This window comes from Poecilia latipinna, unplaced genomic scaffold, assembly GCF_001443285.1.
Source record: "Poecilia latipinna isolate Pla-1442-1.1 unplaced genomic scaffold, P_latipinna-1.0 Scaffold1344, whole genome shotgun sequence".
Classification (NCBI taxonomy): Eukaryota; Metazoa; Chordata; class Actinopteri; order Cyprinodontiformes; family Poeciliidae; genus Poecilia; species Poecilia latipinna.
Genome location: NW_015113960.1, coordinates 14,926 through 41,603, shown reverse-complemented (window position 1 = coordinate 41,603; position 26,678 = coordinate 14,926). Strand labels below are relative to the sequence as shown.

The 26,678-nt window shown below is 38.8% G+C and overlaps 3 protein-coding genes across 11 annotated transcripts in view; 2 read left to right on the top strand and 1 right to left on the bottom strand.

Annotated features, from left to right (window-relative positions):
* LOC106961870 (abl interactor 1-like) overlaps positions 1-8,353 on the bottom strand; it is a 28,097-nt gene extending 19,744 nt beyond the window's left edge. For all 4 annotated transcript variants that reach the window (XM_015055943.1, XM_015055945.1, XM_015055944.1 and 1 more), the window contains exons 1-2: positions 8,215-8,353; positions 419-586 (exon numbers count right to left, since the gene is read on the bottom strand). In XM_015055943.1, the coding sequence (XP_014911429.1) occupies positions 419-586; positions 8,215-8,331 (285 nt within the window). In that variant the 5' untranslated portion in view covers positions 8,332-8,353. The remainder of the gene's footprint in view (positions 1-418; positions 587-8,214) is intronic.
* On the top strand, positions 7,760-20,288 carry LOC106961868 (acyl-CoA-binding domain-containing protein 5A-like). 6 transcript variants are annotated; one of them, XM_015055938.1, is made up of 14 exons: positions 7,760-8,174; positions 10,014-10,223; positions 10,555-10,678; positions 11,936-12,008; positions 12,212-12,359; positions 12,466-12,504; positions 13,830-14,000; positions 14,087-14,302; positions 15,149-15,243; positions 16,127-16,319; positions 16,833-17,035; positions 17,178-17,228; positions 19,192-19,307; positions 19,374-20,288. In XM_015055938.1, the coding sequence occupies exons 2-14, from the start codon at positions 10,100-10,102 to the stop codon at positions 19,405-19,407; spliced, it is 1,587 nt and encodes a 528-aa protein (XP_014911424.1). In that variant the 5' UTR covers positions 7,760-8,174; positions 10,014-10,099; the 3' UTR covers positions 19,408-20,288. The 6 variants fall into 6 exon arrangements, with proteins under 6 accessions (XP_014911424.1, XP_014911425.1, XP_014911426.1 ...); XM_015055939.1 differs by lacking the exon at positions 7,760-8,174 and adding an exon at positions 9,304-9,683 and having other exon boundaries at positions 10,084-10,223; XM_015055940.1 differs by lacking the exon at positions 7,760-8,174 and adding an exon at positions 9,304-9,683 and having other exon boundaries at positions 19,395-20,288.
* Positions 20,289-25,518: 5,230 nt separating this feature from the next.
* Positions 25,519-26,678, top strand: part of LOC106961866 (acyl-CoA-binding domain-containing protein 5-like) — a 13,800-nt gene continuing 12,640 nt past the window's right edge. The window contains exon 1 of the mRNA XM_015055934.1: positions 25,519-25,585. Coding sequence (XP_014911420.1) covers positions 25,519-25,585 — 67 coding nt within the window. The remainder of the gene's footprint in view (positions 25,586-26,678) is intronic.

The window sequence follows — 26,678 nt, the reverse complement described above, 5'->3', positions numbered from 1 at the left end:
GAGCGGATGAAGCCTTCATCTGCTTAAATTTCCCAGAATGCTGTGCGGTTCTGAAATGCTTATATCGTGATACGTTTTTCAGCCATATTAACCAACCCGAATTGGGATTTTTTTTAAACCTCAGTGATAGACAGGCTGTCAAGGTGCGTGTGTGTTCACTCCTGAAAGGAGTAGTAGCCAGCTTCACATCCGGACAGGCGAAAATGTTCATGTTTTATATTTAAATTCAAAATTTCAAACTCTGATTACGGATACTATAAGTATGGAAATATATTCATTTTTTTATGCTTTACTTGTGTTTTTATTTTGAACTACATGTAGAGGAAACCCTGCAGTGTGTGAAACGGTTCGTGTCGAAATCATCTGAGGCAACTCAGGCACAACTAAAGACTCCCAGGTGTCGATCTGGCCTCTGTACCTGGGAGATGTGGTTGATGGAGGACTCCATGCGTCGTAGCTGCGAGGCCTGAATGTCCAGCAGCTGCAGCACATTATTAGCTAAGGCATTGATCTGGTAGGCAACGCTGGCCAGAGACTGCGTGGTGTAGGCTTTGGTCTCCTCCAGGGCTTTCTTTTTGTCTTGAGCCTGGCAGGGAGAGGAAGAGAAAGCAGAAGTTAGAAAAAAAAAATGTTTAAAAAAGTAGTGAAAGGATGTGTGGTAGGAGGAAACGCTGTTCTCTAATTTTTACTTTTTTGTCAGTTTGGTTTTTTTTTTTTTTTTTTTTTTTTTTTTTAAGCTGAGAGTGTGGAGAGCGGGTTTCTGACAGGACCATTCAGTCTTGGCTGTTCTCAAACCGCAAAGCCCCCGTTAAGCTCTGAGGAGAAACAAGGGCAAGTTTGCGAGACTCTAGAGGAAGATAACCCAATCCAGGAAATTTCACCACACAACTCCAGAGTAAGCCAGGTTGGCAGGGTGGGAACAGGTGCATGGTGGGAGTTAAGCCCAGAATGCAGGAATGCCAGGACATATTTTAATTTTTTTTATGGGATCCCAAATCTCTGCCCGGCTGCACAAACCATCTGTTTCTGGATGTATCTGCATAGCACTGAGATTGAGTGGACGTATTTATAGTTTGGAAACCAAACAGGAATAATGCAGCCACACAGAGAGAGGCTCTCTAACAGGGGAAATGCCAAGTCCGGTTAGGAAGCAGGACTACAATTATTCCACAGATGTTTTCAATTAAAAAAAAAGAAGATCTAATTTTGCACATCAAAATGCAGCTTGTCACGGTGGAATTTGTTGCTTTATTAAATCCTAAAAATAAATAAATAAAAAAAACTGTAGGGGAAGAAAAATTCCATAAATATGCAAATTAGCCCACCCACTCATTAGTTGTGTTTTTGAATTCCAGGATTATCTGAAAGTTAATATGATCAATGCCGTCTTCGACTTCTGAACTACACACACTGCTAAGCCCAAAAGGATTTACTTCAGCTTTGAAACAATCTTTTTGTTTTGTCAACATTTCTCTTCTGATTTGACATCATATTAACATTTTGGAATGACTTATATCTGCGAAGGAAAATATACATAAGGGTGATGATAAGGAGGCCTTCTTTGAAGCCAAGTAGTCAACTTAAATATGAGAAAGGCTGCGTTTGTTGCCCAATCTGATGAGATGTGATTTTATTGTTTGGTTTATGTAAGAATATTGAAGATCTGTTGCATGACACAGGGCTTTTCTAATTCACCAGCAGCAATTTTACTGCCGCTCTATCTCTAATCTTTGCTTAAAGGATGTCAGGCAGTGTTATGAACAGCTTTCAAGGCCGACCATGACTTGCTTCTTGGTGCCTATATTATCAGAACAAAGACTTAAACGCAGCAACAATGACTTGGACTCCTCCTTTCGTTATGAGGTGAATCTAATCTCACTGCAGCAGCACACTTTATCATCCAGCTCACTGCTGACCCGCATTTAAAAAACTAGCTTAACGCTTAGTAAATGCACATTTCAGCAGCAAGGCCAGTCGTCGCTGTAAATGGTCTTATCATGTTACATGTTCAGTTTCTTCTAATATACGGAGGGTCGACAGGGACAAAATTAAACACAGATACATAATTAAATCATTAATTAACTGTATCATGAAACATATAAATGTTTAATTAAATGTTTAAGTCATTTATCTAATAGATAATTAATGTGCTAAATGTCATTCATTAAATCATTAATATGCAAACTTATAAGAGCCAATGCAGCTAATTACGTAAATATCTATTTCATTAATTCATGGTTCCTGCTCCTGCTCCTGTGATCATAAGATAATTTTATCTGTCAAAGTGGAGATAAAAAGTGGGCGGGGCTAGCACTGACCTATTTCTCCGAATGTACGGAGGGTTAAATGGGACAAAATTACGTAACTCAGTACATCATGATGAAATAGATAATTGTTGAATTAATAAATTATCTATTTAAGCATTTAAATGCTTAAATTATGTATTTAAATAAACAAATTAATCAATTATTAGAATAAATTTAATTAAATAAATAAATATTTGATAATGAAATTCAATTCGTTTATCATTGTAAACCTGTCATTAAATCACTAAAATGTAAACTTATAACAATAATAAATAATAATCAGTTTACTATTTAATTACTTCACGGCTCCTGTTCCTGCAGTGCCGCCATGAAGTCATTTTATCTGTAAAGCTCGCCCATTGAAGTCGAGGGGCGGAGTAAATGGGTGAGGTTAATGCTAAATTATTAGCTTCATCCTTTGAAAACCATGGCAGCTCATGTAATGGAGAGCTAGAAGCAGAAGTTTACATTTTAACAATTTAATGACTTGTTTAACAAATTGTTCATCAATTAAACATTTAAGTAACCATTTATTTATCTCATGGTACATTTAATTAACCACTTAGTGGTGTATTTATTTAATTTTGTCCCTTTTTGCCCTCCATACAAATTAGGCTGATTAGCATCCTAAAGACTTAATAGCAATGTGTTAAAAAGGGAGAAAGAATTTTTTTTGAAGAAGCATTCTTTTAAAGGATGAAAAACTAAGAAGCCCGGTAAGCTGAAAGCAGTTTGAAAATGGCGTTAAAGATGATGTGAAAGCAGTTTTCCTGTTCCACTTCCTCCACTATGACAGGCCACCTGCTGCACTAATATCTGTTGAAAGGCTCTGCTGCTACCTGCAGAGTCCCAGCTTACCAGCCTGCTACACAGCAGACGCCCTGCTGGTTGAGTATTATCATAATCACTGGATGAAGGGTCCATATTTAAACGTTTTCCATGCATGTATATAGGAAACAGACATAACTACAATTACTCTCACACCAGCACCTGAAGAAGTGCTTGGAAGCTAAAGTATGAGTACAGAACTTTTAATTTTAACAAAATATTAACTTAAACAGCAACCTTTGTGCAATTTAATGCGGTAGAATTGTCCTGGCCACCAAACTGCTGGAATACTGGGAAACAAAATGATCCCTTATGGGTCGAAAAGGTTTTGTTAAACAAAAGATTCAGAGAGGAAAGATGAGAACCGCAAAGCAAATTATTTTAGCTTTCTTACTAAAAATAGTCAGTAATCAGTGATCCATTCACAAGTGAAACTAATGAGGTTTAGAAAAAAAAACTTGAAAAATAAATGCATTACTTTTCTATCAAATGGATGGAAGCAAATAAGCAAGACTGTACAGAGTTAGAACAGAGCTGGGTTGTAGACTGAAAGGTTAGGGATGTACAGAGAAATCGTTTGGTGAGTGCAATTAGTAAATGACCGGCTCCGTAACACAAAAATCAATTTTTACCAACACTGAACATAAAGATTTCGGTTGCCCTAATTATGACACTCTTTGGAGTAGAAGGTGTTACTAAGGGAAGAAACATCAATTAGTTATTTTTGATATTAGTGAGGTGTTTAAAGTTAAAGTCAGGGAAGGCAGAGAATGAGCTAAAAGTTAACTACCAAATAAATATTGCAATTAGCAGGAAAGCTGAACATATCAAAGCAAAGATGGCCTGTTTTGTCTTTTTCACTTCAAACCGTTGTCCGTCACAGAGCATGCTGGACTTGGAAATGTTGGCAGCCATTTGCAAATTTCAGAAATTTAAGTAAGATTGAACATTCTTTCTGTTTATAGTTACTAATTCTCACAGTGCTAATCACTAATACACTAAAGATAAAACTTATAGCCAAATAGGGATTTTGCCTCCTTAAAATAAAAGTATAGGCTTGTAAATTTTCTCATTTACACCAGATGAGGGATATATTACAAATACTTGACTTAATAGTTCCTAAAAACCAATTAATGAGGAAAATATTGGATGTCGGCGTGTCTAATGTTTGCAAACCAAATAGAAAGAACTGATTTTTTTTTTCTCTGAGCGCAACACCAAAGAAAATTCAACCACTTTTATACATTGCAACTGGACCACGGTTAATATGGACGTAATGCAGTTTCGGGAGACGGCTTTCAAGGCAAGTGAAGCAGCTGTAATCCAGCCTCAACAAATGTTGTGGACATCAACACAAGATGAACGTAAAAAAAAACCTCCTCTTTAGAAATGACTGTAACTTTTAAGCACATTACTGCACCATGTCTAGAAAGTTATTCCTCTAACCTACTTTAAAGTTGAAGTGACTGACTACAATTTGTCCAACAAAGTCCCAAACTGAGATTCTAAAGGCAATGAGTTCAACATGCAGAGTAAAATTAGAACGGTGGAACAAATAGTGTTTCTTTCCTTTATCCCACACTGGCCTATCTGTAACCCAGAAACAACAAATGACTCAAATGAATTTAAAACATGCTTTATTCTTACCAGTTTTTATGGGTGACAGTTTGACAGTTCCTCCAAAATGGATTTCTTTCTTTTTTTTTTTTTTTGCAAATATCTGATCTAAGAATAAAACTCCAGTTCTGAAGCATCACGCAAATGATCTCCATATCACAGCGTGGCTGTTTGTTTTTGTGCAGCGCTGCCATTTAGGCTGATGATCTGACAATATGAGTGCTTTTTAAATGGCCTATACGCAGGAGCATGAAGAACTATTTGAAATTAGGTGAGCAGAGTTAAGCTCTAGGCTTCAACATCACTGACTCACAACAGGAGGCTCGAGTCATAACGCTCAGCAGACATATTACCAGTCGTTTTGGGGAGAATATTAACTGAAGCTGTTCTGGCCCACCATTTGCATGCTTCATAGCATAATTTTTTAAAAGCGCGTTAAGATGCACACAGATTCTAACTGTTTCCAATCTCCCTAAAGGGATTATTATTCAACAGAAACCAAAAAAAGATTCATCTTCATATTCTATGGCTGACCTGCTGAGAAACGCTGCACTAGTGAACAACTTTCGATAGGGGTTTCTTGAACCGATATTGATATCGGATTTCGGTCCGATATCAAGCAAAAAATGAGTATCAGATTATAACGGCCTGCATAAAATCTCTGATAGAAGCATTCTGCCCCAGCATTTCCATCCAGCAGCGCTTCTATCCCATTGGATAATAATACATCAGTGTTTTTCATACTTATTGAGTAACATCTCTTGATCAAGCCGTTTCTAACATTCCACACTACAAAAACAGTAATAATAATTCGTGTTGACATTGTATCAGGTCAATATCGGTATTGGCCAATACTCAAAGCTGTGATATCAGTATCGGAACTGAAAAAAGATGTATCGCTACACCCCTAATTTTCAAGATCCACAGAAAATAAAATCAACATAACCGTGTCATCATATTTTGATAAATGGGTTAAGAAAGTACTAAAGAGATTTTAAAGTTGTTATGACAACAAACAGATGAAAATGTGCATTTCTTACCCACCAAGTTGAAATATATCTACTTACTGTCTATGCACAACAGAAATTTTTGTCATTATGCAGTTTATAATACTAATACAGCTGCTTAATATTTTAATAAATATCACAAGTTACTGATAATTAATAAACGATATATTTAAAACATTTAAGACATTTAACATATTTCCAAATAGGTTGTTTATTGTAGAATTTTGTTTATGTCTTTGTTTTGAAATAAAAGTAGAATTAATAAATTAATGGTAGAATTGGCCTGTCTGAAGAGATTGTTTGTGCAAAATATGTCCGGGTAAACCACAAACAAGCTGATATAGTAACAGTTCACAGATTTTTTTACTTAACAATTTAAGTCTTTTTTTTACACAATATTATTAAAACATTAAAATATGAAAGTAAAAAATAGTTCAATTAATTTTTTTAAATAAGAAAATAAATATTTATTGCCTAGAACGCAATAACATAGAATTCCTTTACCGAATTTGAGCCGGTTGAATATTTAAAAAAAAAAAAGCCACTTGAGTAGTTTTGGATAAAACATATTTATATTTATTTAAAGGCAAAATGTGTATGTTGTGCAGTTTTGGCTTAATTCCTGCTCTCAATATGTTTAGTTTTTTTTTCAGGAAATGGCCTTTTTTCCAGTTAATGATTAATGATTACTAAATTAGTTGATGATTGTTTCAATCACAATAAATTGGATTAATCCTTTCAACCCTACTTTTATATAGGAAAGTCACAATTGTGTTTTTGATTGTGACTGGAGTAAAGCAAAAAAAAAAAAAAAAAGGAAAAAAAAAAGATTATTATGTCGAACTGCAGCATGGTCTTTCACAGCATCGCAGTGAAAATAATTACACTGTGGAGCACAAGTCTTGGTCTCACTGCTGAGAGACACAACAGTTCATACCAGACCACTCAGCCAGCGATGCCGGCTCGCACATTTACTGAAAACACTCTGCGGGAGAGGAGCAATATGAAATCAAATCGCAGTCGTCATTACAGCATCAAGCTCTGCAATCTCCAACATGCAACATTTAGCATCGTATCACGGTGCATTCGCTTTCACGTTCAAATTCCACATTTAGCCAGTTCAATGGACTCTTCAGTTCAAACTTGGCATGAGCTTTAAGTGATGCAAAAAGTGATAGGTGAGAAAGCGGCATGTGGCCAATGGCATGCTGGGAAAAAGGAAGAGAGGGAGGAAAATGTGGCTAATCGTGTTATGACACAACCAAAGTCGGCAACAAGCTAGTCATAAATAACTGGAGAAATTTCTGGTTGATGCTAATTTCTGGTTTTCTGACCTGCTTACTCTGATTTTGATGGTTTAGATGTATTTCCAAAGATTACACCATATAAAACATAAAAAATGTGGCACAGGTTCTGACAGAGAACAAATTGATCGCAGCATTACATCTTATCAGTGTGCACCATTGCTCACAAAAAGTTGTGTTTAGCACACAAACATGCCTTAAAAAAACCTGATATAATGTAATAATACAAGTGGAGATGCAACAGCCAAGATTTTTTTTATGTTGATACCATTTATTGATGTCCATAAGATTTATGGACTTTTTGTTCAACTAAAAACACATCAAAGTTCATGCAGCTAATGTGTTCATAAATGAAAAAAAATGGGGATTTTTTTGTTTTTTTTTTTTTTTTTTTGCATCTAAACTAATATGACCTGCTGATTACTTATTGGGGAAGATTGAGGGAAAATTGACCGATTCCGATCTCTAGCTTACTGATTGGTGCATCTCTGCATTGATTTGTTTTTTTTTGTTGTTTTTTTTTTATCTGCAAGGTAATGGCTTACTCTGTGGCACGCATAAGTGAATATTACTACTGTAATTCAGTGCTAAGGTTAACAGAAGAAAAGTGTCACATTTAGGTAAACCAAATACATTTATATATTTTTCTATCTTTTAAGAACCCATGTTTCATTTGAAAAATTAACATTAGCAACGCTGTTATGAAGCCTGAACGTTGCCAGTACACTCAGTAGGATTCGTGTAGAAAAGAACTAAAAACGTCAAAATTAAAAATGGGGTCGACATTGTCTCTTACAGGTACCTATAAGACACTGAAGTGACAAACCACTTATAGCCTTAATAACGACACACCCTCTGAAAGACCCCCAGCAGCTTTTAGCTCGCCGAGCAAAGCCTCTTGCTTTATAAACGAAGCCTAAGGGAGAAAACGCCGACGAGCAGCCCTGCCCGAGCCCACACCGAGCCGCGGCTGACAGAAACAGCTCACCGAGAGCCCAGACCACTCGGCGAGGCCAGCGCTTGGAGAACCGCTTTCATTGCGACCAGCATTTCCTGTCGCTGTGGTTTCACTCTCCTCAGCTACAACACCGCAGGCACGACGGAGAAAGGGGGTGAGGGGGGAAATTATCGCGTTTAGCGGCCTCTACTTACCTGAACATAATTGTTTTCACAGTATTCTGCAACCCGGGACAGGTTCTGATAGCTTTCCACCAGCGCTCTTTTACCGGCCGGGATTTCCTCCTCTAATAGCATTTGTAGCTCTGCCATCTTACATCCCTTTGCATTGCTCTCCTGCCCGTCTTTTTTTTTCAGTGAGGCGAGGCTGTGATGCTGTGCTGTGTTGCTGAGAAAGGGGCTCCCCCGTCTGGCATTGTGGCTCCGCGCTGGCCTCCGATTCACAACAGTGCGTGACTAATCGCAGCTACGTTGTAAACGGAGAGCGCTCATTGGTTCAGAAACCGAGAGGGGGGAGGAGCTAACCAATCAGATTTCGCTGCGGCGGTTTTACACGTAATTATATGGCCGTGTAATATTTTAGTAGAGTTTTCATTTAATTAGTATAGAAAAGTAATATTTAATATGGTAATATAAATAGATTATACAATTTTTGTCTTTTTTATATTTAATTGTCATAGTAAAAAAAAAAGCTTGTAATAATTATTAAAATTTTAACTACAATAATAAATCACAAATGGAGGTGTACATTTAATCTCTCTGACGTATATCATCCAATAAAGTTGAAGTGAATTTACAAATTGAATACTAAATTAATTTAAAAAATATCTTTCTCTTGTCATCCAATAACACAAATATTAGCATATCGAGCATTCTATGAAATACAGAAATCCCAAATTTTCCGTATTAAAAATAAAATTTCTAAATGAAATAGATTTTTTTTAACTTGTAAAATTACATAAAATTGATATGACAAATATCAAGTATGCATTCACCAGCGTTTATTTTCAGATTTTGCTAAACAAAGCTTACATTTCCCATAAACCCCCTCGCTCCTATCGCCCGACAGAATAGATAGATAGATAGATAGATAGATAGATAGATAGATAGATAGATAGATAGATAGATAGATAGATAGATAGATAGATAGATAGATAGATAGATAGATACTTTATCATTCCCTGTTGTCTTATAACACAATAGTGAATAAGCAAACTTGGACTAATATAATTCAAATCAATCCTTATTTTCTATATTTGTAAGTAAAACATTTGTCCGAAATTTACATATATCATTGTGATAACGCTAAAATAAATCCAGAGCGCTTATATGACATGCATTTCCAAAGATATGGCAGACTGACTTCTTAAAGCTACAAACGGGGTTTCAGCTTTTTGCTGCATAGACGAAACATGTTTTAAGACTACATTTCCCATAACCAACCTGTGTTTTAAATCCCCCCAGTAAAGGAGGTTTGTGGGATTTGAACGCCTTCAGCGGTGGGAGGCGAACCTCTTCCAAGCGTGGCTCTTGCTGCTATGAACTACATTTCCCACAAACGAGTAGCGCTCAAGCGTTAACTGCTGGGCTCATCCTTAACCCGAGAGGAGATTGGCTCTCTGCTTCAACACTGCAGGCAGACACCGGCTTTATGAAGTAATAAGGTGGGTTTCTTCAAAATCAGAAATGGGAGGTTGGGGGAAATATGACTTTAAATAAAAAGAAGAAGAAGAAGAAAAAAGAAAGCACATAGGTTGCAACAGATTTAATGGGTTACGCGAATATTATAGACCAGGGGTGTCCAAAGTCGGTCCTCGAGGGCATGTTTTAGTTCTCTCCCTGGTTTTACACACCTGCATCAAATGATGGCTCGTTAGAAGGCCTAAGGAGAACACTGACTTGCTGAGGAAATTGATACTACCACTAGCGAGAGAACTAAAACATGCAGGGTGCCGGTAGCATGCGTATCTTCTGTTTCTCTCCATAGGCTGCAGGGCAGGGGGACTGCACCCTTCATCGGACACTCTCTGATCCACCTTGATTTTTTTTAAATTCTCGTCCAAGATCTGAGGCTCCTTTCATGTCATCCCCGCGTGGACTCGGCATGGCGCAGCAGGAGAAGAAGAAGGACGAGGAGGACGAGTACAGCCTGGAGGCGAAATTTACCGCTGCGGTTAAAGTGATCCGGAGTTTGCCTGATGAAGGTGATGAATCATCCTGATCTGTTCTGAAAAAAGAAAGGGCAATTATAAAATAAACCCAGAGTTGTCTAATTGTGCGCAGTAGTCCATGTAACGTGCGCGCCTTGTGGAGTGTAAACAATCCAGGTGACTGACCTACATGCGGAGCTGTCACTCCTCCCCCCCTGCTCTCATAAAGCTACTGCACAAGGATAAAGAGCCGTGATTAAGGGAGTCAGAGGCTTAGATCATGGATTAACACACAATTCTGAAAAGGAATCTTTTAAATTGTATATTAAAAAAAAAAGAGGTTTTAAATATCATCATGTCATAGGTCTTCTTCTTCATTTCTTAGGTCCTTTCCAGCCTTCTGATGACATGATGCTGATGTTTTATAGCTACTATAAGCAGGCCACCATGGGGCCCTGTCACTTCCCCAGACCGACTGGCTTCTGGGACACTGGAGGCAAAGCTAAATGGTAAACTAACTTTTTTTTTAAAGCTGAATTAAACTTAAAAAATATGCAAAGATGAATTTATTAGAGCTCAACCATGCTTTGGAGATCATCTGCATTGCCTTGGAACTGTTATTTTGTTTTGTCAATATGGCTGTAAAAACCAGCAAAAATGTAAACATTTGTGGTGTTAATATGTTGTTGTCATCCCCATTTTCAGGGATAATCTTAAATCAAATTCAGAACAACCGATTGTTTTTGGTGGCGGATCAGTCCATTATTCAAAAATAAAAGGTTCTGCATAACTGGTTCCAAGATGTGGGCCTCCTTCTAAACAGAGAGGCACCAATCAGAGCAAGGAGGCGGGTCTTAGCGCTGTTAATCATGCTCCTACACATGTATTTCTGCAGATGGCAACGTAGCACTAGGTGGGACAGCTTGAATTTTTTTTTTTTTTTTTTTTTTTGAAAGATCATATGTCTCATACTATCATGTCATGGTGACAGTTTAAAAAAATATATGTGAAAAATAAGTTATGCTGCAGCTTTAAAGATAGCCAGAAGAAGTCAAGTTTTCAGTTTGCCACAAGTTATGATGCACACCAGTGGTCCTTTGGGCCTGCTATCCTCCATGTTTTTACATGTTCCCCTGCTCCATAACATCCCTGCAAACTCATTTACTTTAACCAGGGTTGTGACGACAGGGAAACGTCTAAACCATGCAGCTCAGTGAGTCCTAAAGATAATGGAAGTAGAAACGATACAGCAAACATCTGAAAAGCAGTGCTCATGTTAGACGAGACCAAAGGTGAACTTTCTGGCCTCTGTCATCATTAACAGACCTGTCATGGGGATGCTGTTCATCAGCAGGGACAGGAAGGTTTATGGTTAATGGAGAGACTTAAACACTGGGTTTGTTTAGGAAGGAAGAAACCCTGTTGAAGGTCAAAAGGGATAAAGATTGGGATTTATTTTCTAGTGGGAAAAAAACAACTGTGGCAAGACTTAAAAAGTGATATCCAAAGACCCACCCAATCTCACTGAGCTTCAGCTAACTTTCAAAGAAAAAAAGGCCAAAGCTTTTATTAAAAAAAAAAAAATTAAAATATAAATGAAACTTAAGGGTTGTGTTGTAATACTCTTTTCAAGGCATTGCATTTGATCACTACCCAAAGCTTACTGCTTTATTAATTTTCTGAAAAGACTTTCAGATAGACGGCTTCGCTTGAGTTATATGGCATTCATCTCTTTCCTCTGTGTTGAACTTGGACTTTGTTGTCAGGGACGCATGGAGCTCTCTGGGAAACATGACAAAAGAGGAAGCCATGAAGAGTTACATAGAGCACATCCAGCTGGTAAGCTGCTTTCCCACAAAACAGAAGCATAGACTACAGTAACGTGTTCGAGTTTTGCTCTGTGCATCAACGTTTGTGCGCGAGCGTTAACACGTCCGTGTTAACTGCCCAGAAAAAAAGACATTGGACTTCTGTGCTACTGAGTTGGTGTCATATCCACTGGAACTCTGCTGTGTGTTTGTGTGTGTGCGTGTTGCTGTCAGATTTTGGAGACCATCCCAATCTCAGAGGAAGTTACAGAGCTGGTGCAGACGCTTGGCAACTTCTACACCGAGGTGGACGGAGAGGGAGAGGAGGAAGGAAACCAGTCAGTCAGGAGGCCCTTCACCAGGCCTTTTGCGGATCACACAGGTAAAGAAGATAAGTAACAACCCAGCGTTCATGCTGCTTCAGACCTAAAGGCACATCAAATGTAATAAGAGCATACTGTGTTTTTGCCATGTGTTCGTATCATTAGAGGAGCTGATTAAATCGATTAAGAAGCCAACGATGGAAGGCAAGTCTTTGACGTTAGTTGCTTTAGACTCAGTAGAGATAGGTTGTGTTGTGCATTAGCTTGGTCCAGTTAAAGAGCGGACATTAGATCAAATGTGTGTTTTCATTGTTTATGTTGTATTTAATTGACCTGTGTTCATGCAGAATTCAGAATTGGTCAAAGCTTATGTGCGTGTGTGTGTGTGTGTGTGTGTGTGTGTGTGTATAATGTTCTGCTTCTTGCAAAAGTATTGATGCTCCCTATGGGGCTTTTCCACATGAATCGCCCTTGTTTCAATTCGGTTCATTTTCACTTTATTGCCAAAACAACCAGTAGTATAAAAGACAGACAAAACTGGAAACGATTAATTAAATTCAAAAATTCTTTATTGATCCCAAAGGGAAATTAAAATGGTGCAAATTGGTGCAATATGTATAAAAGTAAAAACATGCAATAAAAACCAGATACCTGGGGAAAACATGACAGCTCTTATAAAAAAAAATACAGTAAATGTGACAAGTAATGTAATGTAAACAGAATGAACTGTGCAATTATATTAGTTTTGTAAAAAATTGAAAACCAATTAATCACATTTACGTAAGTATTCACCCCCCATGGGTATATATTTATCGTATCATTCATCAGTTATCATAAGATTTTGATTTATTGATGTCACAATAAATTCCAATCAATTATGTTTTAAAACCCCTGAGACTGTCCATATGAGTATCAATAAATTTGAAGATATGAATAACCTGTAATTTCTTTTCTTTACTTTTGGAAGCTGTAAAAGTTTTGCTTTGGCTCTGGTCATCTAATTTAAATTTTAAAGCACAAATAATAGGTTGACTACTCTTAGGTAATATCATTTTCATATAGCTAGTGTGAATGGTCACATGATAAGATCTCTTTATTTGCTGCCTGAACAGCTGGAGGTAAATGCCTGCCTCAAACTTGAACAAGAGGACGTGAATAAAACTTTTGATAAACAAACACGACTACATATGTTTTTTAAAGGGTTTTCTCCTGACATACAATGAGAATTTTATCACAGAAAGCATCTTTTAGTCATACGAAGAGTAAATGTAAGCCCAGCAACAATTGCTGCTAGCATGCTACGCTGATAGCACTAAGCTAGGTGTCAAAGGTTTTGACTTTCACACCTTAGTTTTAAACTGTGTGGAAAAAAATTATCAGATGTTTTACATCAGAAAAAAACAAATCAAAATGAAGTGTTCCACGTCAGTCATTCCCACAGTTGAAAAAGGTTTTTATCTTTAGGTTTAAGTGGTGTGAATGTTTGGTAAGACACTGTAGACTCTGAAGTGCCGTTTGTCACATTTCAGGCTATGGGGATCTGTGGGAGGACATTCAAAACGTCCAGGAGAGAGACGGAGACCTCAGTGCCCCGAGACGAAGTGTGAGCAGCGAGGAGGCAGAGGGAGGCAAAGTGATAACGGAGGAAAGCGGGGAGAACTGGAATGACGACTTCTGCGCCGACAACGTGGAGACCAGAGGTACAACGAAAAAAGCAGAAATTCAAAAATAAAGAGACATTGTCAAATGTTCCTGTTTTTTTTTTTTTGTTTTTTTTTGACCCCAGATTGGGACCAGGACCCACGCTTTTTAACCGTGGAGGATAAAAGGTGGCGCTCTGACACTAAGGGGTCGAACAGCAGCCTGGAGCCCAGCGTGTCGTCCTTCACCAACGGCACGCACAGCTCCCTGAACAGCGAGGTGGAGGAGGAGGAGCTGGCCTGTTCCATGGAGCCCACTGGGCTCCACAACCCATACCTGCACTTTAATGGATACTTCAACGGTAGGATCCCCCACATTATTACTGGGTCAAAAATAGTCCCAGTAAGAACAATCGGATGTGAAAAATTCATCTTCTTTCACTAAATGCAAAAAAGAAAAAGGAAAACTTCAGGTAACATTATATCACTATATAGCTCTTAACATGAACTTGGTAAATGTTTTTTCCTGAACTTTTGAAAAAAACAATGGAACTCAATGAAAATAAAACACAGCTTTTCCCCCCTTCACTTTATCAGAGCTTCATGTCTTTGCAGACACTATGACCTTGAGACATTTTTTCCTTTTCGACTTGATTTTTTTTTCAATTGAATCTTTTCTCCATAGTTCTGAAGTTAGTCAGCAGCTGACTTTCCATTGACCATCCAGTTGTGCAATTTGACATTTCGAAAACAAAATTTGCTTAATGGAAACATGGCCTATTTGGGGGGAGGAAAAAATTGATTTTTGATGAGTTTTGGAGATCAAGTGATTTTGGGGAAAATGATTCAGAATATTTAGAAATTGGTTGATTTTTGCAACAGTGGGAACACTTTTCTCATGTCACACGAGAAAAGTGTGACATGAGAAAAGTGTGACAACTACTTCCTGCTGGAAGTAGTTGGAGAATCATGGCGTGGAATGATTTCTAATGACTTATCGTGTGAACAAACTTTTTTTATTTTTTTTTAAAATTGTGTTTCTTATTTAATGGAAACAACACTCCAATATTGGCTTGTGTGCTAGTGAAGCAGTTTCGCTGTCAGATTTTCAAACCAAATATTCAGTTATTAGATGGATGTGATTAGTGTTTTGTTTTTTCTGGTAACACATTTATGTTTTTGGTATGCTTTGTTTTCTGACCACTCAGACGACCACGGTGCGAATCCTGAGCGGAACCGTCGACCCACAGACTCTGACAACGAGGAGTTCTGTGACTCAATGGAGCATCTGGCCATGGAGGAGGTTTGCCGTGTCTCTTCGTCTCCCCGATGAAAATAAACGTCAGAACTGGAGATGTACCAGTCAGACAAACAACGCAGCTCTGAACCGTAAAGTTTACTCCTGATTGGATTGATTGGCAGATGGTAGTTTGGATTTTTAAATATAAAGCTAGAAAGTCCCACAATTTTCAGCCTATAAACACATCAACCTACAGGAAGTACATTATAGCACTTTGTAAAGTTATCGGATAGAAATCCGATAACGGTTTGCGACACCTGTTTTGATACTGGAATTAACTTATACACTTGCAAAAATACAAAAGCTTACAAAATACTTTTGGTCTAGTTTCTAGTGCAAATATCATAGCACACTTAAAATAAGACAAAACTAACTTACAAGTAACTTTTCAGCAAGATATGAGAACTATGTCAATGATTCCTTAATACTGATGGAAAAAAAAAGTTCTAGTTCCACTGGCAGATTATTTCCTTTGTAACACGGGAAAAATTTAGCATTATGACTGAAATAATCTGCCAGTGGAAGTTTTACTTTTTCATCAACATTAAGGAATTGTTGACTTAAGCAAGCTCCTATATTTTGCTGGAAAGTTACATGTAAGTTAGTTTAGTCTTATTTCCAGTGTACTGGGATACGTGCACTAGACCAAAAATACTTGTGTTTTTGCAGTGTCTGTCTTTATTCTCTATTGGATTCAAAACTACTACATTTAAAATAAAATAAAAAAAACTGTGTCTCATTTCTTGTTTATTACATTGCTTTAAAAAAAATTGCAGTCTTTCAGTCAGACCTCAAAGAAAACCACTGTTCATGGTGTAGGTGGTTGTCTATAATCGATAGTGTGTAACTCTTTTCGGCTGTGCCCGACTCTTGTTTGCGTGCGCAGCGGCTGCCTCCGTCTAAAGGCCGGTCCCCCGGGTCGGGAGCTACATCGGCGAAGACGAGCGACGTTTGGTTTGAGAGCAGCACGACCTTGAAAGATGCCGAAGACGAAGGACCGGCGGGAGATTTCCACATGAAAGAAAAAGCGGCTCTGAGAAAGCACAGCAGCTCCTTGTCGAAACGAGAACGAGGGCGAGGTGAACCTGCAGTAGTTTCCCCTGATTACACTGCATCACTGAAGGGGCAGTATTATGTGTTCTCCAGGCATTTAGTGCCATTTTATAGCACAATCAAGTAACTGCGTTAACTTCAGTTTCTTTTTTTTTTTATTGCTACATGTATCAAATACTAAATTTGACTTTATAATTTAACGCCTTGAAATTGGGGCTCTGTCGCCTTAAAAACTCCTGGTGTTTCTGAAACTCCGTGAGGCAGAAACTCTATAGCTTGAAAACTGCAGCTTCCCTGAAGGCGGGGCTAGGTCCAACCAAACCTTTTGCACATAATCGTTCCCATGGGAGATTAAGGGATTTCTCAAATATGCATGAAATAATCAAGGCAACACTACAGGTTTGTTTTTGATGAGGGAATAAAATTATAACGCGATCTTTAGCTCAAAAAAGTCGAATTTTGCATAAAACCGCCCCTTTAAAACGTTGATTTTCCCCACAAAGTTCTTGTTCTTGAATGCATCTCTTGTTCTGTCGCAGGTTCGCCCAGAGCCACCTGCTTCCCTCTGCGTTGTGCAAGCGCAGACGCTGCCTGTGGTTGTGTGTTGCGGAGCACACATCCTGCCGTTGCTACGAGGGGAAACATGAACGAGCAAATAGCAGCTACTCTGCAGAGGCTGCAGCACAACATGGCCGACGTGCTGCACAGGCTGCATGCTCTAGAAGAGCTCACCAGGTCACAGGTGATCAACCAGAACCGCCAACTGCTTTATTTGCTTCAGCGGCATCCGGACTTGTTCTGTTTTACGTCACATTTTTTGCTCACCTCGTTTACCGACACCGGTCTGCGTATCCTAAAAGATGCCTTTATTTTCTTATTTTTAGTCAAGACCTCCATCTCCAAGACAGGAAGGCTTCCTACCTGTCCCACGAAAGGTTCTCGTCATGTCTGTTCTCTTCTCACTGTTCTCGTTCTTATTATTACAGTAGCAAAGAGTGAACGTCAATGGCATAAATATTTCTATAAGGTTTTCTGCATAAATTTTTTATGAGATTCTTTAGTTTTGAGCTGACAAAATTAATGGTCTCCTTTTATTAATGGTCATTTATTGGCCAAAATAGATTTTGGCAAAAAAAAATAAATAAATAAATAAATGTAATTGCGTTTAAAAAAAACTTGGCACAACTAGTTAATAGGTTTAGGTAGCAATTATTTTTCACATAGGAATTAATTTTATTTTATTTTTTTTTTTGCCTGAATAAATCAAATCATCATAACCCTCACCTCCAGAACATAAAATGAAGAAACAGCATGCAGGCAAACTGTTAAAGCTTAAGGGGTTAAAAAATATATTCTGGACTTACTTGTGTAATTATCTTATTTAAGAAGGCGTGGACAACAGATGCAACTTTTAAGTTTTAGAAAAAAACAGATTCCTCTTCACTTGATTTTATGAATGACATTTGTATTTAATACAACCATATGCTGGACTTAAAATCATTTGAAGCTTTAAGTGTGCACACTGATAATAAAGGAGGCATTTAGGTAGCAGTGAGGAACTTATTCACGTATTTGGTTGTGGGATTTACATGATGCGATGACGTGAAGACACTAACATCAGACCCAGCTTTAAAAAAACATTGAACATGTCAGTGAGGATCATCTGTTAAAACCACATCCGAATCGTTTAAAATCTAGATTAAGACGGTAATTACACAATAGTAGCTTCCTGCTAAACTAAACAGCTTCCTGTAAAAAATAAAATATTCATATTTTCTACCCTTCAAAAGAACATAGAAAAACATAGATGAAATGGAAAAAAATCTGCCAGTGGAACTAGTGCTTTTTTTAAAATCACTATTAAGGACTTAAAACAATCTCTAGATTTGCTGAAAAGTTACTTGTAACCTAGTTTTCTCATTTAAAGTGTGCCGAGATATTTCCACTAGAAACTAGGACAAAAATACCAAAGATTTTGCCATCTAGCCACTTTGATAAGGTTCAGGCAGTGATGCATAAATTTGCACCATGGTAACCAATTTTTGTGTGAACCCCAGAAAGCTATAATTGTTTTTACTCGTAATCATCATATGAGCTCAAAAGTGATGTTTCTCCCCTGACAAATATCCCATTACCTCAGTAAAAAAGATAGTTTTTGGAATAATGAGTAACATTTTGCATTAAAGCGGCATGTTTACAAAACATGTTTTTTTCCATAATTATTAAAACTGTCTTTATGTTGTGACAGTTTTGTATGAGACAGATAATCTGTGAAAAATCTGAGCTCCTCCGACACCTTTCCGCACTCCTACTGTCGGTCAGAGCCAGGAGGGCTGTCTTAGTGCTGTCAATCAAGTTCGTGTATGCTGCTCAATGTGCTAATGGTGGAAAAACAACTTACTGTTACAGGAAAACTGTTTAGTTGTGGCTGTGCTAACTAGCATTAGCATTAGTGGCAGGTTATGTTGTGGTGAACCAGCAATAGCTTAGCAAAGAGCAAGCAGGAGAAGGGCTGAGCATGAGAGTTATTGACAGCGCAAAGACCCTCCTCCTGGCAGTGATCTGTTTCTGAATGGTGTTCTAATGTAGTTAGTGCTGGGAGCACTGGGAGAAGGCAGAATAATAATTTTAACAAATACTTAAAAATAAAATCATATGATTTATAAATAAAAGTTGCATGATGCATCTTTAACCAAAGATAAAGACTTCCATTTCATTTCACCTTCATAGATATTTATTTTCTGATCTAAGGAAAACGGCATGAAAAGGGTAATCCACAATAACGGCTGTAGAAGGAGCAGCTGCTTTCACATGTTACAAAACGTCTTACAGTCGCTACCAAAATGTTATTATCGTTTGTTCATTTCGGTTTCTGTCGGCTGCCTGTGTGTGTTGTAGCTCCTGAGGCCGTCTTGGTGGCCTTTCCACCTCTCTCCACTCACTGTGGTGTTGACGGCACTCTGGCCTCTTGTCACCCACTGGCTTGTCCAACTTTATTTCCAGCGTAAAAGAAGGTGAGCAGGATTCATGCCTAATAATAATAAAAGCTTACTAGATTTTAATATTTTATTTCGACTCAGTTTCCACTCTTCTGTTCACAGGAAAATACCGTGAGGGTTCTGACACCCGGCAGGAACCAAAAACGCACTTTTGTTTCCCTGTGGCTTCGCTCCAGCTGACATTCCAAACGTGCAGTTATGAAACTTAAATCTGAAAACTGCAGGAAATTGGTGGTTTCTCCTAAGCAAGGGGAGCCCTGTTAGGTGTGTGAGAAGGTTTAATTATAGCCTGTAGCCACAAAATGACTGAAATGAAATGATAGTTTATGATTATACAGTGACTGTAGTTCACCAGTGTTGGGAGTTTTCTAGATTCTCGTTATTATTTATTTGGTGGATCACGTTTGTGCAGTTTAGTTAATTTTAATGTATCGGGAAGATATATTTATAAATAATAAATCGGTGTTTAACGTGCGTGTTTGTTTATTTTTTTACATTTAAATAGGCCGAGGGTATTTCTCTTAATATCTGATATACATTTCATGTAGCAAGCAGAGATTTTAATATGTAGCTTGTCGCTGCAGTGCACTAATAACGATTCCTCCTTTTACAAAAGCTGAGTCAAAAGCTGACTGCTGAGTCGGCTTTTGTTTTTGTAATTTAGAAAACAAAAAACCTGTGTGAGGTGGGGGAAAAGAAAAGAAGAAAAATATATGCTTTTAAAAAATGAAAAATAATAAAAGCAACACAGAAACTTCTATTGCACATACTGCGAGGTTTGCAGTATGTGGTTTCAGGTGTGTGTTTATGTCATAATTCCTCCTACATCTGCAACATATACTACAGACAATCTATATTAGCCTTAGCTAATCATTCATCTAGTCAGTTTTACAGTATAAATTAAGATGATGTAAATTTTACACAATCTTACAGCAAGACTAGTTGTAATATGTGACTGAAACTTGAAATGTATAATAAAACATTTTTTGTAACAAACCTGTTCTTGCGTCAGTGTTTAAAGTTATTGTTAGTCTGTGGTTGTTGAAAACATTCCATGCACCAAGTATTGATTCCCTCAGCTGATATTTGCATTTTTATTTATTCTTTTTTTAAATACTGGCATGTTTATGAGCATTGGTGCTTGTGAATCTACAGAAGCTGCCACAGTCAGCTCATTTAGCCTATGAACCATCCCAGTTGTATATATGGGGTGCAAATGGAGAGAAAATGGAATGAAATTTAAGCCCCGAATAGGCAAAATAAGGACTCTGTGTTAAATTCTCTATTTTTGTTTGGGTTAGAAAAATTCTGGGTGTTAAGTGGAACTCAGCTGGGTAAGATACACAAAAAAAAAAACAAAAAACAAATGTGAAGTTTTAACCCAGCTAAAAAAATAATAAAAAAATACAGTTTTTATCCAAAAAGGAAATAAAATTTTCTTGTAGAACTTACTCTTCTTTGGTCTCTGGTTCTGCTCAGTAGCAGTGAGTGGTTCGAGCCAAAATATTGTCGATAACGTCAATAATCAGCACATTGCTTCTTGAAATTTTATTTTATTTTTGTAATGTAGTTTCTCAACTCTACCCCACCTCATTTTGTTCTTAAAATATATGTATTTTTTGCACTCTAATGGGAAAATGAAAACACGTTTATTTCGTTTTTCTATTGTTTCTGTTTATCATGTTAATATGTTGTATTTTGTAGACAAATTTATTCCAAATTATGTCCTAACGAAATAATTCAAAAGAGAAATCATAAAAACACGTAAAAGTCAGAAGCTTCCAGATATTTTAAAATTAAATATTAAAAAGTATTGTTATTGGTATCGGCGACACTGGCCCTATATTTATATGATGTTATATCAATATTCAATAGTTTATTCTGTAGTTTCTGTTTCACTTGCTCTGGAATTTGGCGTCATAGTTCAGGTTTTATGTGTATTTTTTGAACGCTACTAAGCTGCTCCCAGTTTTAAAACAATACCTTGTTTCCACGATTACGCATCATAACAATTGTCTGAAAGTAAACAAATAAGACCAAAAAATAATAATTCGCATCCAAAGAATGAAAAACCACAGGGAATAATTGTCTAGGTATGCAATATCTCAACAACAAAAACACAAGAAAAAAGCCAAGAAAAAAAAAACCATAACACAACTACTCCGCCACTTTGTCACCATTATAACTCCACCAATTTATTCTGTTAAAACAAACGTCATTTTAAATTCACTTCAAGAATTTATTCGAGCTGATTCTCCATTATTTACAACTTTCTTAACCAACGGAACTAATCAAAACAAAATAATTTTCGACAGGGACCCCCTTTGTTGTTGTTATTGCCACAATACCGTTGACGTCATATCCGGTTTAATCCTCCCCGCCGGTGTCAGTGCTGCTCTGCTGAAGTTCGCAGTTGAACTTGCTATGCCTGCTGCGGAGAAGCTTAGGGGAGCATACCGACGCCTTTAACTCTACGGAAATAGAGATATAAAGTGACTCAGACTGCCGCAGCGGATATTAGCGGATGATGTTTTCCTTGTCAATGTCTGTCCAGCCACAGGTAAGAAACAAGTAGGCCGAGCTAGCTTTAGCATTGTTGTTGTTTTTGTTTCTGACCTACCCAGCTGGGCTTCGCCTGCTAGGTCAGACCCTGCTGTTTATCTCATGAAACCTTATTAGTTTGTGTGGACATTTAGGGACACTCAACAATTGTACATATGTTTTCCTATTCTACCTTGGTATACATTTAAACTGTTCCAGCTTTGCTTCACCACATTGAGTAATAGTAGTACGCGGAATACTTGGCGTGTTTCAGATATAGCTTTAACATAATTCTGGGACAACAAATGGGGGTTTGATCACCGCTGTTTGAATCATCGCAGGTGACTCTACCTCTCAGTCACCTCATCAACATCCTTCACCCCCTGAAGAGCTCAGTGGGAAGCAGTAGCAGTGCCACCTGCAAGTCAAGAAAACAAAAGGAGCATGTCCCGGANCACATACCTGCATTAAACAGCAGAAAAAGAAAAGTCAAAAACAGGCTCTTTCTCTGCACGGTGCTTCACAGCGCCTGTTTAACAAAGTTTGAATGCCGAAAAGCACATTATTTTACAAAAACATAATACTTATATTTAAAATACACTTATTATCCCCAGAAAACAAAACTAGATACCTTCTCCCACACGGGATTCGAACAGAAAGAGCGCGCGTCGCACGTGTGCAACTTAATGAATAACAAAGCCCAAAGATGAGCATAATAATTTTAAACAGTACATGAATAACAAAAAAAAATAAGAATTAGACAAAATATTCAAACCAAAAGCAATGAAACATCACATACCTGCATTAAACAGCAGGAAAAAAAAAGTCAAAAACAGGCTCTTTCTCCGCACGGTGCTTCACAGCGCCTGTTTAACAAAGTTTGAATGCCCCAAAGCATCTTATTTTACAAGAACATATCACTTATACTTAAAATACACTTATTAAACACAGAAAACAAAACTTCATACCTTCTCCCACGGAATCCGAACAGAAAGAGCGCGACGGAGATCGTGGGAAAACCTTTCATGAACTATAGTGGTATGCCCCGTTAATTTTTCTTCTTAAACCCCAAACTGACACTCAAAACAACAATATATGAACTCAATATGTGTAACAGTAGACATAACAATTTACATTTTCATTTATAACACACCAAATTTAAATAAAAATAATAATTTTTGAAACAGGAAGTTACCCGCTGTTTACAATGGATCTGCCGTCTTTTCAAAATAAAAGCTGGTACTGTTCAGATGAGTTCCTACCGGAATAGCGTCACACTTGGCAATCTAGTGTAATAACATCACACTGCTACATTCACCCCCACTGTTTTACACTAGATTGCGGGCATCTTACCCAAATAACAAAAGAAAACAACAAGCGTACAAAAATAATCTTACAATTTTTTATTTATTTATTTAGTTTTTTACAAATCTGACCATGACAATACACGTAACCCAGGTATACCTTCCATACAAAACCAAAATGGTCGACCAGCAAAGAGCTATTCGATAAAGAATTAGGAGAGATGAGGGGTAGCTAAGTCCCCACCTCACCATAGAAGACATGCCACTTACACATCTATCATAGAGTACACCCAAAATCACCCCAATGTGTCCAGTGCAATGGACAACCTAAATAAAATCATGACCAGACCCCATTATAATAAATCCCAATAAAAGAAAGAAGAAAAACAATAAATAACACAAAATAAATGGCCCTATGACAAAATCTTAACTCTTTGTGTGGATATTGTCTGAATCAACCTGTTAACAGGTTTGATAAGTCTTCCCAGTCTCGTCCGTATCCCGTCCCCTGGAACAACCGAAAGAGTCCTTGAAGGTACAACAGTAGCGACTGAGTCACATCCAGACACATGTGAGCCACTAACGGCCTTCGTTGAACCTATGGTGTCACTTGAGGGTAAACCTGCGCTGACAGAGTTTGAAAGCTGGTCACCATTGTGATCCTCTGAGTGTGAGCTCTCTGATCTATGATCTGCCCCATCCAAGATGCTCTGATGGTCCCCACAGGCAGACATGATCCCTGTACCCTGAACGCTACCATCATTCACTCCAATAGCTTCAGAGTCACTAGCTACTGTAGCTTCACCTGTGGTCATCACCACACTGGACCCTGGAAGGGAGGAAACCCAGTGAGCTGTTCGAGCATCACTGTCACGCTCACCTGGACCCACATCATCTGACGACCCGTTTTCTGAAACTGTGTTTGAAAAAGAACCCTGAGACACCGAGTCATCCCATGATGGCAAAGGCAAAAAGTTTACAGGAATGATCAGATTCCTATGAACTGTCCTAACCCGTCCTGTGACAGGATGACAGATAACATAAGTGTTCAGTTCACTGTTCTTATGAACCACAATGTGAACCGTGTCCTTCCAACGATCAGCCAATTTCTGTTTCCCCCGCTCCACCTTGTTAGCCATCAAAACTCTGTCTCCCTTCTCCAAAGAGTGTCCCTTAACCTTTCGGTTATACACCTCAGCTTGTCTCAACTGTTGCTTCTCGGCGTGCTGCTGAGCCAAAGTCATTGCTTCTCTGAGGTCCGTGCCCAATGACTGAACATACTTGTCCATGTCAGCAGTCTCGCCATCTAAGAGAACACTTCCAAACATCACATCAACAGGTTACCTAGGAGTTCGCCCGAACATTAAAAAGAAAGGCGGAAAACCTGTTGTTTTGTGTACCGTGCAATTATAGGCAAATGTCAGTGTGTTCAGCATCTGGGGCCATTTTTCCTTTGCCCGAGGAGGCAATGCACGGATCATGCTACCCAGAGTGTGGTTCAGACGTTCAGCCTGGCCATTTCCCGCAGGATGGGATGGGGTTGTATGGCTCTTAAGAACACCGGCCATCTGGAGTAGCTCGGCAATGAGAGAACTTTCGAAATTAGCCCCTCTGTCAGAGTAAATACAAGCTGGAAACCCATATATGGAAAAAAAATTATTCCATAACACACGAGCCACTGATTTGGCAGACTGATTTGGACATGGGTAAGCACATGCAAGCCTGGTAAAATGGTCTGTCACCACTAGAACGTCGATGGACTTGTTATTGACATCCTCTGCGGACCAGAAGTCAATACAAACTAATTCCAGTGGTGCTGATGTGACAACAGAAACAAGTGGAGCCCTGGCCTCAGGTTCAGGTGCTTTGCTCAAGACGCATCTCTTGCAATGGCTCACATATTCTTTGACATCATGTTCTATCGAGTCCCAGTAAAAGCGCTGTCTCGCAAGCCAGAGTGTGCGCTGCTGACCTTGATGGCCTGCACGATCATGCACCCCTTTCAACACCTGATCTCTCAAAGCAACTGGTACCACATATTGGAACACTTTCTTCTTGCTCACCACATGTTTAGAAACACGGTACAACACACCCAGCCGAGTCGTGAGTTTACCCCACTGTCGCAATGTACGGTTTGTCTCCCGCGATTCGTGAATGCGCTCACGTCGGGATGGTCGACTTCCCCTGTTCACATAAAAAGAAACCCGGCTGATCACAGAATCCTGGCACTGCTTATCATACAACTCCTCATGAGTAAGGACAGGCAGTGGGCTCTGCCCCACTGGCAAAAGTTCCTCCAGCTGTTGTGTGTAGCAGGTTGCCCTCATTTTTGCACCTTCACTCCAACAATGGTGAGACTTAAATAAGGCTGACACCTCATCATGAGAAACTCTTCCAGCATTGTCCTTAATGTCCCCACTGCCTGTGACAGAGCCCTGGATTGGAGAGGTAAGTTTAAGCTTCCCATCCACAGACTCTTCCTGAGAAAGGCGAAACATGTTCTGAACATCTTCCACCAACAAACCTCTGGCCTCTTCCAGCAAAGTGTCATATGGAGTCCTCGTCAAACGGTGCATCATCTTGTGCCTAGCAAATGGTTCCCTGCTCAATGCATCTGCCACAATGTTTCGTGGCCCTGGAATATACTGAATGTCAAAATCAAAGGGGGCCAGCTTGGCCACCCACCTCTGTTCGCAAGCATCCAGTTTCGGCTTGGTAAGAATGTACTTCAGAGGGTTGTTGTCAGTCCAAACAGTAAATTTGTGTCCACGCAGCCAATGACTAAACTTATCATGAATAGCCCATTTCATGGCGAGAAACTCAAGCCTATGAGCTGGGTATTTGGACTGTGCATGATTCAAGGACTTACTAGCAAAGGCAATGGGCCTCGCAATGTTGTGGCCATCTTGTACCTGTGACAGCACAGCTCCTAATCCGGAAGATGACGCATCAACCGAGAGCAGGAAAGGCCTTGTAAAGTCAGGGTGAGTAAGAAGAACCTGCTCCGTCAACAAAGCTTTCAAAGTCCTAAATGCTTCGCTACACTCCGGGGTCCAGTCAGCCGCAACAAGCTTACGTGACAGGGCTGGTTTCTTTCGGCCCTTTCCCCTCCGTGGCTTGGCAGTCCCTGTAGTCAGTTGGAATAATGGCTTGGCAATCACAGAGCAGTTCTCAATGTAGTGCTGATAATACACCACCATGCCAAGAAAAGAGCGAATCTTCTTAGAAGATGGCGTGGTACCGTCAAGTTCCATAAGATCTGCTTCTGACACACTTTTGATTGCCTGCACTTTATCAGGATCTGTTGCAATGCCGTCTCTCGTAACAATGTGACCCAAGAACTTGACCGACTTTCTCAAAAACTGACACTTGGACGGAGACAGCTTTAAGTTATGTTCTTTTAACCGCTGGAACACCATCTCAAGCCTCTGCAGGCTTTCCTCCTCAGACTTCCCGAAAACCAACAGATCGTCCAAGTAACAAAGAAGGCTTAAAAAGTTCTGGTCACCAAAGATCGTGAGCATCATTCGCATGAAAGTAG

Coding starts and splice junctions, on each gene's coding strand:
- LOC106961868 (XM_015055938.1), top strand. CDS start 10,100: ATGTCATCCCCGCGTGGACTCGGCATGGCGCAGCAGGAGAAGAAGAAG. Junction 12,360..12,465: donor GCCTTTTGCGGATCACACAG/GTAAAGAAGATA, acceptor TCGTATCATTAG/AGGAGCTGATTAAATCGATT. Junction 19,308..19,373: donor TATTTCCAGCGTAAAAGAAG/GTGAGCAGGATT, acceptor ATTTCGACTCAG/TTTCCACTCTTCTGTTCACA.